This window comes from Schistocerca gregaria, chromosome 8 (genome assembly GCF_023897955.1).
Source record: "Schistocerca gregaria isolate iqSchGreg1 chromosome 8, iqSchGreg1.2, whole genome shotgun sequence".
In the NCBI taxonomy this organism is placed as follows: domain Eukaryota; kingdom Metazoa; phylum Arthropoda; class Insecta; order Orthoptera; family Acrididae; genus Schistocerca; species Schistocerca gregaria.
Genome location: NC_064927.1, coordinates 505,590,387 through 505,603,624, shown reverse-complemented (window position 1 = coordinate 505,603,624; position 13,238 = coordinate 505,590,387). Strand labels below are relative to the sequence as shown.

General features: G+C 44.4%; 1 protein-coding gene across 5 annotated transcripts in view; it reads right to left on the bottom strand.

Annotated features, from left to right (window-relative positions):
- The window catches only part of LOC126285013 (uncharacterized), an 84,126-nt gene extending 79,909 nt beyond the window's left edge, over nt 1–4,217 (bottom strand). For all 5 annotated transcript variants that reach the window (XR_007551595.1, XR_007551598.1, XR_007551596.1 and 2 more), the window contains exon 1: nt 4,111–4,217. Coding sequence is in view for 1 of the 5 variants with exons in the window: in XM_049984323.1 (XP_049840280.1) it covers nt 4,111–4,189 (79 nt within the window). In the remaining 4 variants the exon portion in view is untranslated. The remainder of the gene's footprint in view (nt 1–4,110) is intronic.
- Nucleotides 4,218–13,238: the final 9,021 nt, after the last annotated feature.

Genomic DNA, 13,238 nt, shown 5'->3' with positions numbered 1-13,238 from the left:
TTGGAGGGCAGCGTGGAGGATAAAAATCGTAGAGGAAGATCAAGAGATGAATACACTAAGCAGATTCAGAAGGATGTAGGCTGCAGTAGGTACTGGGAGATGAAGAAGCTTGCAGAGGATAGAGTAGCATGGAGAGCTGCATCAAACCAGTCTCAGGACTGAAGACCAGAACAACAACACACTAAAGCAGAAAGCAGTGCAATTTGAGTTATGAGGTGGAATGTTCTTGCTGAAAGTTAAAAACATAGTTTAGTGCAAAATAAATTTGCAAAACAATAAATATAATGCTATTTTAAGACAATAGAATACAATAACTCCCTATAGATGTTTAGTTGTCATTAGGTTTAAAATACATAATAGCAAATAACTCTGGTGTTGACTATTTTACTGAATATGATGCAAATAACACAGAAACCAGGGAACCCAGTAAGAATTAACATCACCAAAGAAAAAGCTGGTAAAATTCTATCCCTAGTTCATGTATAATACTTACGATAGCGATAACTTTAACGTTATTTTATTCGTTACAAGATTCGTGTGCAACCATCGAATGATATTACGCTAGATTTTCTGATAAAAGGATTATGAAGATTGGTGTTTTTAATCGCTAAAAGGATTTAGCATACAAGCGGGAATCATGTAGATTGTTTATATGTGTCGTTTTCACACTAATATGTGCAGTATGTGTAATTTTGTGGGAGTTTGTAAGGACAGAGCGAAGCTGTGTAAGGGCGGCAGCCAAACTGGCCTGGCCGCAGTTCGCTTTGAGAGTCTGCTTACAGTACGGGTGTGTGCTAATGAGCGGTGTGTCAATCGCGATTGAAGTGTTTAAAATTTTGCGATCGCTAATATGGTGGAAATGAAAGGTGGAAGATAAACAAAAAGTGAAGGATAGCAGCTTTCGAATCATGGTATTAATGAAATGGGCTGTATTAAGTAGGAAGACTCTGTCAACTAATGAAGAGATACTGAATGAAATTAGGGAAGAAAACAGCTTTATGACAGAACTTGTTTGAAAGAACAGAAAAGCTGACAGAAATCATCTGAAGAATCAAGTTATGTTTTGTAATGTAGTTAACTGAGAAGACTAAAACTATAGAGAGCACCTATGGCAATAAGCAAGTTCAAATAGATTTAGAATGATAGAGAAATTTGGAAACGGCAATGGACGTGGAAGATCAGTTGGACAGGATGGAAAGCGCCTTTAAAAGAGGCTATAAGATGAACACCAGCAAATGTAAAACAAGGATTACAGAACGCAGTCGAATTAAATCAATCAATGCCGAGGGAATTTAATTACGGAATAAAACACTAAAAGTAGTCGATGAGTTTTGTTATTTGGACAGCAAAACAACTGACGATGACCGACATAGAGAGAATATAAAATGAAGGCTGGCAATAATTAGAAAAGCATTTCTACACAAGAGTAGTTTGTTTACATCCAATATACATTCAAAGGATAAAATTTCTGAAAGAGTAGTTTCTCAACATAGAATATAAATTTAAATGATGGGGAGCCCTTTCGGAAGGTATCTGTCTGAAGTGTAGCCTCGTACGAAAATGAAACGTGGACAATAAACACGTCAGACGAGAATAGAGGCTTCTGAAATGAGGTGCTACTGAAGAATGCTGAAGATTAGATGTCTAATACGCGCTGTACCATGCAGCCACAGCTACAGTATGCATGGTTTCCTCATAGAGGGTAGTACTGCCCGTCATACGTCATACCCTAGCGTCCTCTCGTCATTCCAGATGACGAGACACTGGAGCAGCTGATTCGTGCTGCCTTTGACACTGCTTGGATGCAGCCTGGCCGATTTGAGCGCGCGAGACAGGACCTGCTACGGCGCATATTTACACACGTTGAGGCACAAGGAAACCATTTTCAACACATACTATAACTGTGGCTGCATGGTACAGCATGTATTAGACCGCAGTCTCTGTACGATTGAATAAATGGTCTCTAGCATGGAAACAATGTGTTCCCGGAAGTAAGTTCATTAGACCTTTTTTGTTTCATATCCTCTCGCCGTTAAATCCGTCAAGTTTGTACACGATGAAAAAAACTCACCCTGTATCCGGAGACAAAGAAACGAATACTGGAGAATGTGCTGGCCAGAGCAGCAGTCGAACACTTTATGTATCCAGAAAGGCCCGTACAGGACTTGCAACATGCGGTCGTGCATTTTCCTGTTGAAATGTAGGGTTTCGCACTGATTGAATGAAGGGTAGAGCCACGGATCGTAACACATGTGAAATGTAACGTCCACTATTCAAAGAGCCGTCAATGCAAACAAGAGGTGACCGAGACGTGTAACCAATGGCAGCCCATACTATCACGGCGGGTGATACGCCAGTATGGCGATGACGAATACACGCTTCCAATGTGCGTTCACCGCGATGTCGCCAAACACGGATGCGACCATCATGATGCTGTAAACAGAACCTCCTAAAAAATGACGTTTTGCCATTTTTGCACCCTGGTTTGTCGTTGAGCACAACATCGCAGGTGCTTCTGTCTGTTCAAAATGGTTGAAATGGCTCTGAGCAGTATGAGTTTTAACTTCTGAGGTCATCAGTCCCCTAGAACTTAGAACTACTTAAACCTAACTAACCAAAGGACATCACACGCATTCATGCTCGAGGCAGGATTCGAACCTGCGACCGTAGCGGTCACGCGGTTGCAGACTGAAGCGCCTAGAACCGCACGGCCACATCGGCCGGCGCTCCTGTCTGTGATGCAGCGTCAAGGGTAACCGCAGCCGTGGTCTTCGAGCTGATAGTCCATGCTGCTCCAAACGTCGTCGAACTGTTCGTGCAGATGGTGGTTGTCTTGCAGACGTCCCCATCTGTTGACTCAGGGATCGAGATGTGGCTGCACGATCCGTATCAGCCATGCGGATAAGATGCCTGTCATCTCGACTGCTCGTGATGCGAGGCCGTTGGGATCCAGCACGGCGTGCCGTATTACCATCCTGAACCCACCGATTCCATATTCTGCTAACAGTCATTGGATCTCAACCAACGCGAGCAGCAATGTCCCGATACGATAAACTGCAATCTCGATAGGCTACAATCCGACCTTTATCAAAGTCGGAAACGTGACGGTACGCATTTCTCCTACTTACACGAGGCATCACAACAACGTTTCAGCAGGCAACGCTAGTCAACTGCTGTTTGTGTATGAGAAATCGGTTGGAAACTTTCCTCATGTCAGCACGTTGTAGGTGTCGCCACCGGCGCCAGCCTTGTGTGAATGCTTTGAGAAGCTAATCATTTGCATAATACAGCATCTTCTTCCAGTCGGTTAAATTTCGCGTCTGTAGCACGTCATCTTGGTGGTGTAGCAATTTTAATGGCCAGTAGTATAGGTGTAAATTGCAGCAGTTATGCAGTGATCCAGAGATGGGCTAGGCTATAGTCCGATTCACGAACTGGCGCAGTGGTAAGCACTCTGGACTCACATTCAGAATGACGACGGTTCAATCTCGCGTGCGACCACCCTCGTTATGGTGATTTCCGTGATTTTCCATGTGGCTTAAGGCAAGTGCTGGGATGGTCTCTTTGAAAGGGCTGGGCCGATTTCCTCTGCCATCCTTCCCTAGTCCGAGCTTTTTCTCCGTCTCTAGTGGCCACGCTGCCGACGGGACGTCGGGCACTAACCTCCTTCACCCTCGACGATGGCGGCTCGTCCAGCTCGAGACACCGATGGGAGCTGAACTGTTGCCGGTTCCAAGGGACGGCTGCGGTAGCCACATACGTGTGCTTTCACTTGAAGACAGCGTGTGTCAGCAAATAACGTATCTTTCATGCTTACGTAACATTTGTCTCCTGCCGCTACCATCAGCATCCGTAACCAGCTGCGATCACATTTTACGCTCGCACTGGATGTGGCATTCGCAGCAGAGAGCTCAGAACATCACTGAACGCTCATTGGCTGTCGGAAAACGCGTGACGTAGGTGCGCAGAACAAGCTTAAAATCGACCGCCATCTTTCGTGAATCCACCTCTAGCGTAGACAGCGGAGCCAGGCCAGTTTCTGCGCTGACGTCAACAAAAACGGCAGCAGTAGAGTGGATGCGGCCTGCAGCTGTGTGGTGGCCGACATACCATTGGGTGCGGCTGCTCGGGCGGCGACGAAAGCTGAGCAGAAGACGGCGAAAGCGAACAGGGCCCGGGGCTGCGCCATGTCTGCAGAGAAGCGGCTGGGCGGCACTCTCTGGAGTCTAACCACCGCTCCAGGGGCGCGCTGCAGCTAAAGCCGCAGCTGGCGCCCTTATATCGGGCCGTCTCGACGCCACGTCCTTCCCGGGTTACTCTCAAGCAGGCTACGTCAGTCTCTCTTCTACGAACAAGCGTGCATTAAGCTAACAAAGAAAGCTACAGAAAACTTCATCTGGCCTTCTGTTAGTATCTGATGGCAACGACAGTTGACAGCGATAAGTGAAAAGTATTGATTAGGCTGCTGTGCCGATGACAAGGTAAGGCGTGCAAATCGGTCACTAGCCGCACTTCATTGTCAAAAGGTTTCATCTGATAACGAAGAAAACTGACGAGCATGACTGACAGGTCTTGCTGCTGGGATTTTGACAGGGCAAGATGGAAGGAATCGTGGAAGCTTGTCAGTCATTCTTCGAATCACCCATCTATATGCTCTTGCGGAAGTGTCAACGGCGTTACGTAATTGGCTCGGCAACGTCTGGAAAAGTTAGATAAAACATGACGCGATGGATTTATTGCACAGGAAACACTCAGGCAGTCTGGAGCAAAGAGGGCAGCGGTGATGTTGGTAATGGGCCACAAAGCAACTTACGTAGGAGAGCGTGCAAACGCTGCCGAGGAAGATTGCGACACGTACACTAAAACGGGTTTCATTAAAGATTTTCAGCACCCTGTATGCTAAAAAAAATAAGAGAACTGGTTCACTTTAAGTTGCAACAGAGGAAACAAACACAGTGGATGCGACGAAACGATGAACCAACACGAAAAGGAAATATTTACTAGTGTCTTACATCTTATTTTTATCATTTTGCTCCTTCATACACATTTTTAAAATGTTTCTAATATTATTATTCTAAGCGTAAAGCTTTTGAGTCAGGAAAAAACCCTCCTGTCGGACGCACCCTTGTCGGCTCGGCTCTGCTGCCGCGTCAAAGCAAGACACAACAGTGGGGCGGTTAAGACAGAAATGCACAGAACCTCTAGTTGTTACGTCTTTACCGTAATGGAATTTTAAGCTCTGCAGAAAATAATAACCAACTGAAGAGGGTTAGACTTTTTGCAAAGAAGCTGTTTTTGTTTTGTTTAATTCCCAAAAAGCTGTCATATAAACCAAAACGAAGTCATCAACCAGTACTCTGCAACTAAACGTTATTCAACACTAACAATGACAGGCTTCCAATTGTGGGATCGTCTTTTCGAAATCATCTATGCGGGGATGCAGATTAAGATCCGATGTGTGACACGCTGCAGCCGTTTAAGCCTCGTTTGCGAATAATCGACGATAAAAATATTTCCGAATTTCGCATGAGATACTCTACAGCTTTTAAAATAGCAATGCTACTTAGAATGATACAGAAACGTAACGGATTTTGTGCAGTCTTCACGCGCTAACAGGATTGTACGTTTTAATCTCATTAGGTGCTTCGAAATTTTTTTTAAAACTCTTTATTCAAATTTCTTTGATCGTTATTTTTATTAGTTAACTGGTTTAAAAGTATTTATTTTTATCTCTATTCCTTTTTCACGTCATTTTAATCAGCATATTAACTGTTTGAATTTCTCTCGTTCCTTCTTCCTGTCATTCTTTCTCCACTTGCAATGTTACGCATGTGAGTTTCATTATTTTTGTTTATCTTTCATAATATTAAACATTTCAGAATGCCGATTTATTTTTGTTTGTTTGTCATAATATTTAAACATTTGAAAACATCGATTAATCAGTTACAAGAAAGGACGAACTAATCTATTCATTATCGACTGTGCAATAGTGTCAAATTGTACACTCCTGGAAATTGAAATAAGAACACCGTGAATTCATTGTCCCAGGAAGGGGAAACTTTATTGACACATTCCTGGGGTCAGATACATCACATGATCACACTGACAGAACCACAGGCACATAGACACAGGCAACAGAGCATGCACAATGTCGGCACTAGTACAGTGTATATCCACCTTTCGCAGCAATGCAGGCTGCTATTCTCCCATGGAGACGATCGTAGAGATGCTGGATGTAGTCCTGTGGAACGGCTTGCCATGCCATTTCCACCTGGCGCCTCAGTTGGACCAGCGTTCGTGCTGGACGTGCAGACCGCGTGAGACGACGCTTCATCCAGTCCCAAACATGCTCAATGGGGGACAGATCCGGAGATCTTGCTGGCCAGGGTAGTTGACTTACACCTTCTAGAGCACGTTGGGTGGCACGGGATACATGCGGACGTGCATTGTCCTGTTGGAACAGCAAGTTCCCTTGCCGGTCTAGGAATGGTAGAACGATGGGTTCGATGACGGTTTGGATGTACCGTGCACTATTCAGTGTCCCCTCGACGATCACCAGAGGTGTACGGCCAGTGTAGGAGATCGCTCCCCACACCATGATGCCGGGTGTTGGCCCTGTGTGCCTCGGTCGTATGCAGTCCTGATTGTGGCGCTCACCTGCACGGCGCCAAACACGCATACGACCATCATTGGCACCAAGGCAGAAGCGACTCTCATCGCTGAAGACGACACGTCTCCATTCGTCCCTCCATTCACGCCTGTCGCGACACCACTGGAGGCGGGCTGCACGATGTTGGGGCGTGAGTGGAAGAGGGCCTAACGGTGTGCGGGATCGTAGCCCAGCTTCATGGAGACGGTTGTGAATGGTCCTCGCCGATACCCCAGGAGCAACAGTGTCCCTAATTTGCTGGGAAGTGGCGGTGCGGTCCCCTACAGCACTGCGTAGGATCCTACGGTCTTGGCGTGCATCTGTGCGTCGCTGCGATCCGGTCCCAGGTCGACGGGCACGTGCACCTTCCGCCGACCACTGGCGACAACATCGATGTACTGTGGAGACCTTACGCCCCACGTGTTGAGCAATTCGGCGGTACGTCCACCCGGCCTCCCGCATGCCCACTATACGCCCTCGCTCAAAGTCCGTCAACTGCACATACGGTTCACATCCACGCTGTCGCGGCATGCTACCAGTGTTAAAGACTGCGATGGAGCTCCGTATGCCACGGCAAACTGGCTGACACTGACGGCGGCGGTTCACAAATGCTGCGCAGCTAGCGCCATTCGACGGCCAACACCGCGGTTCCTGGTGTGTCCGCTGTGCCGTGCGTGTGATCATTGGTTGTACAGCCCTCTCGCAGTATTTTGAGCAAGTATGGTGGGTCTGACACACCGGTGTCAATGTGTTCTTTTTTCCATTTCCAGGAGTGTATGTTTCGTTACAAGACGTACATTTTTTCGATGCAACCGTCGCATATACGTTTAAATCTTAAATTCTTATTGCGTTATGCCCAAAATAACGCAGATGAATATTTAAACGAAAGAAGATATTATAAGTAAAACGAGGAATAAAAATAATGAATGCAATAACATGGATAAGAATATGAAATAATAAAAAAGAAGAAATGGAATCGAAATCAATAAATAACAATAATTAACTTTAAATGCGAACATTTTTAGGTTAGGCTTTACCGTGACTGTTATTGACATTAAATGAAACAATAAGTTTACTGTTACCAGTCACTGTTTATTTGTTTCCACGACGCGTTTCGAAGGTTTAAACCTCCATCATCAGGTGGATATACATCAGTTAATATGGCATTTGTGTGTTTGTGTTGTGTTACGATTTCTTTGGAGGAAGTTGTGACACTGTCTCCAGTGGTCACAGGATCCTTTCACAGTCGTAACACATCACATGAACACTATCATATTGTATAAACAAATATGGCGTCGTAATATTTGTTTATACAATATGATAGTGTTCATGTGATGTGTTACGACTGTGAAAGGATCCTGTGACCACTGGAGACAGTGTCACAACTTCCTCCAAAGAAATCGTAACACAACACAAACACACAAATGCCATATTAACTGATGTATATCCACCTGATGATGGAGGTTTAAACCTTCGAAACGCGTCGTGGAAACAAATAAACAGTGACTGGTAACAGTAAACTTATTGTTTCATTTAATAACAATAATTAAGTTTATGTGAATAAAGATTTCAAGTGGAAAAAGAACGATAAGAAGAAAAAATAGGATCTGTTGAAACAGTTAACACACTGAATAAAATGACGTAACGAGGGAACAGAAATAAAAAAAATTACTTTTAATCCATGTAACCGAATGAAATAACGATTAATGTCATTTTAATAATGATTAAAGAGTGAAAAATGTGTGTGTGTGTGAGAGAGAGGGAGGGAGGCAGAGAGATAGAGAGAGAGAGAGAGAGAGAGAGAGAGGGAGGGAGAGAATGAATTACGAATTTTTTTTGTGGATTACACGCACCTGGGTGGTGTGGCAGAGGCGGTGTGGAGGGGGAGGGTGGGAGGGGGGGGGGACCTTGCCCTACGTCACCCTATGAATTGTTTTAAAAAGTCAATCCCACAGCTTGGAACCTCTACGTGTAACACAAAACAGTGAAACAAACGACAGAAACGTAAATTCCGCAATGAAACGTGTGTCTAAGTCACAGCAACAGAACAAGATGCAGAATTCGTCGACAGCCAGAAGAAAATTTAAGTTAAAAAGCTGTTAAAAATAGGCAACACAATTTAAAAACCATAGCAAAATGTTCTCCCTTCGAAAGCCTCACAAGACTTTGACGACTTCCACAGGTTATTTTAAATATAAAAGCAACAACAAAGACATAGTGCAGGCAAATAGAAACAGCGTACAGCTCTGGACAGATCAAATACAGCAATGCGAAGCGTAAATAAGGGGCATAACATGCTACTATTTTCGTGCCGTAACAACATGTGTCACAGATGATATGGCGTATTAATTTAGACTCGTAACTGATTTCTGTTGGCATACGCAGGGCACATCTAACTTAAAAAAGGTAAAGTACATACGTAACCTAAACAACAACGAAATCTGCTGTTAACATATTCCTAACATGTCTCAAATTCGTATGTATATGTTTTGAAAACAATACAAGAAGAAACCCACTGAGGATGCTACAACTGCGATAAACATGTTCGGATGTTAAACAAAAAAAGTGGACTCTCCTTAATTGATTATTATTGTGTTCTTACTGACATCAACCACTGTCTAAAATGTCGAGTTTTCATTCGTATGACGGACGAAACTTCCTATAGAAGGCCAAAATTTTCGTGTTACACTCCTAAATGTTAATTTCTGGTAGTAATATTACTATCTACAATAATTTGTTAAGTTACTATTAAACATTTGTTCTACGAAAAAAGAGAAACAGCGACCAGTGTGCAGCAGGTTTAGTGCACGGACCAAGGACAGTTTCTGTTGCTGATGAGCGGTGAGGCACTCAGTGACTGTCCTTTTGGTGACGCGCCAGTAAAAGAAAAGGAAACGCCTATTTCCTTCACACTTCTGTGACTATACACCATGAATCATTGTGAAATGCGTGGTGGAGAATACTTTTTATTGAATCATGTACGAACGCTTCCGCCCGGCCGAACGTGGGAAGAACGATTGCTCTGTGCCGCAGCGCAGACTGTTACAGATGTGCCTTATTTTGTCTCCACGATCCCTAAGGGACAGACGTGCAGGGAGCTGAAGAATGTTTCTTCCTTGACATATAGTACTCTCGAGGTTTTCTAAGCCGATGATCATAACAGGTACAGTATCCTTCTTATGATGTCTCTCACAACACTGTGACCACTTACATCACCATTATTTGTATACAGTCAAAGTTCTCTGTTATAAGTCACTGGAGCAGTACTGAAGTACCAACTCTAGAAGAGTTGTGCATACCGGTGCGCCGCAGTTGATTCACTTGGCATGGTTGGGTAAAATTCAGACACCAGTTAGTTGCACCACGCACATTGGAAGCGTGCATTCGTCATCGCCATACTGGCGTATCACCGGGCGTGGTGGTATGGGGTGCCATTGGTTACACGCCTCGGTCACCTCTTGTTCGCACTGACGGCACTTTGAACAGTGGACGTTACATTTCAGATGTGTTACGACCCGTGGCTCTCCCCTTCATTCGATACCTGCGAAACCCTACATTTCAGGAGGATAATGCACGACCACATGTCGCAGGTACTGAATGGGCCTTTCTGGATACAGAAAATGTTCGACTGCTGCCCTGGCCAGCACATTCTCCAGATCTCTCATCAAATGAAAACGTCTGGTCAATGGTGGCCGAGCAACTGACTCTTCACAATACGCCAGTCACTACTCTTGATGAACTGTGGTATCATGTTGGAGGTGCATGGACAGCTTTACCTGTACACGCCATCCAAGCTCTGTTTGACTCAATGTCCAGGCATATCGAGGCCGTTACTACGGCCAGAGGTGGTTGTTCTGAGTACTGATTTCTCAGGATCTATGCACCCAAATTGCGTGAAAATGTAATCACATGTCAGTTCTAGTATAATATATTTGTCTGTAGAGGACAAGGGGTTATTTGTAGGAAATATGGTGCGAAATTGTGATTTAGAGTGTTTGAGTGCGCGATGCGCGAGTCTCACGCCAGATGGCGGACGAAGGCTGGCCAGCGCGTTATGCAGGTGACACAGTTTTGCAACGAACGTCGGTACGTGTGTAGGAGCGCGGCAGCCATCAACAGCCAGAACACAGCACTGGCAGGATTACACAGGCGCGGGCCGCGTGTGGCGCGGGTGCGTTAGCCGACTCCTCGAGAACCTTCTAATAAACATGCCGCCGCGTAACCGGCGGATTCAGCAGCGGTCTACACTATTTGAGGGCAGCAGAGGTGGCTGTCGGCATTCGGGCGTTCGGTCGCTGCCACGTCGTCGCCATCAGTGAGTCTGTGCCAGAGGACTGACTGGCGGATGGCGTTGCCCGCTGCTGCACCGGCGGCTCCCTGCGTCGTCACTGCAGGGGGCGAGCTGGGCCGGGCCCACCGCGTGCACTGCCGCTCACCGAGCACGGCGTCGCGTTGTCCGGACTGCGTGCGTCATCACGTCTCCACCACGACATGGGCGGCGGGCCTCAGCTACCGGCAAATGTATTGCAAGAACAAACAATAAAGAGGAAGATTGCTAAAAACGGCCACCTTCTTCTACCCAGCCACATTCTACAACCCCGACCACATCCCCCGCTCCGGTCATCCTATTACAAATGGTGTCAGTCGGGCAACCTGCGCATCACACACTCCTGTTACAATTGGTAACAGTGGTGGTCTTCTCCCTGGATTTGGAGGAAACTGTGGCACCTGAGAAGGACAACAATGGATCGGCAGCTCCTGCAACATGACAAGTAAGTGCCAATTTTTCGTTTGGTGGCTTGTCTGAACCTGTAGCATAGTCCGTCTTCCCTTCATGTTCTTCTTTCTGGGCTTACCGTATTCTTGATTCGATAGCTGGTAGTGTTGGAGCAGTGTTTGTCAGCTCAGGTGGCTATTCAGCAGCTAATTGAGCGAGTGTCGGAATTAGAGATAGAGAAGAAAGAACCGAGCAAAGAAATAATCCCTTGTCCTCTACATGTCCAATGAGTACCCGTTTATCATCTGCACTTCTTCTTGGTGTAGCAATTTTAATCGCCAGTAGTGTAATTACGTGTACCTATTATAATATTGGATTATTTGAAAGTTCCGATGTATCCATTAAAAAACAAAAGGCTAAATAATCTATTTATACAGACAGTGTGAAACATGTAGTTTTCGTTTCCAGATGTGCAATTTTTTTGAATGGGATTCGTCATACGACATTTGAAACACAACCTAATACCTAAAGCACTTCGGACGAAACAATGCACCTCAAGATGTAAGTGAAACAATGGTTTATAATTAACACGAAATTCAAGTAAAATGAGAAATAGACACAAAGAACGCAATAATGTGGGCGAAAAAACAGGGTGATAAAACAATAGAAATTAAATGTAAATTAATACATAAAATTAATTAAAACACATGAACAAAGATTTCAAGTGGAAAAGAATGGTAGGAAGAAAATGAGAGCAAATGAATAAGTTGATTTTATGATTAAAATTATATAACAAAGAAATGGAAATAAAAAATTACATGTGAATCAATTAATTTATTAAAAATTCGATAAAGATTTAAAAATAACTTACTGCACCTGATGAGATCGAAGCCACAACCTCCTGCATGTGAGTTTATTATCCTTTGCACTACACCATGCAACCAGAACGTGTAGGACAGCTTTTTTAACGTTATTGCAATCACGCAAAATTCCGAAATTTTTTTCGTCTGTTATACGCACACGAGGACCCGCCAGGGTGAATGGCGGCAGGTGTGTTACCTGGGACCTCAATCTGCATCACCACCGTCTGCTTGATATCAAAAAGTCGATCGCACCGCTGGGGACCTCTGCCTGTTAGCTACGAAACTGTTCACTTCAGTTATTTCAAAATTGTACCTGAACAATTAAATCAGGTATTCCAAAATTAATCTTTAGGTTTACGTAGTATCTGTTATTATAAGCTGGTGATTCATTAAGCTTCTTTTCATTCCCACAAGAAAGACCGGTACTTAATCAATGTACCAAACTGTTATATGATTTGCAATATTTTATGAGTGTTTGTTAGGAAGTGAGGAGTAAGTATTTTATTCATAGTTTGTATTTACACAGTAATAATGTCGTTGAATATATTGTGAGTGCGTCGTTGACAGGCGACAGTCATTTTACTTACCATAATTTGTTGCACTCGTTCACGTAACACATCGCCTGACAAAAATGTGAGAGAAGAAAACGACATGAAGCTTCATTAGTTGAGAGGGTATACGACATTATTTCAGTGATTAGAAAACCGAAACAAATTTACATTATGTGAAGACAAACAATTTAGAATCAGAGGTATTAAACTGAGTCGAAATCCGCAATAGCTGTTTATTGTGTTTATCCTTGTATCACGACCGGGTTCAACACTGGAGGCATATCTTCGGGTCATATAAAACTACCATGACTTCCAAGGTGCAAGTGCGCAAAAGAACATTTCACTCCTCTGTGAAACGATGGATGAAATTTCAGATGGGCATCCGATCCGAACAGTGCGTGACCAGTAAGACATCTCCAGAACGCTGTCTAAAGACGAGCTCGGGTAGCACATGTATG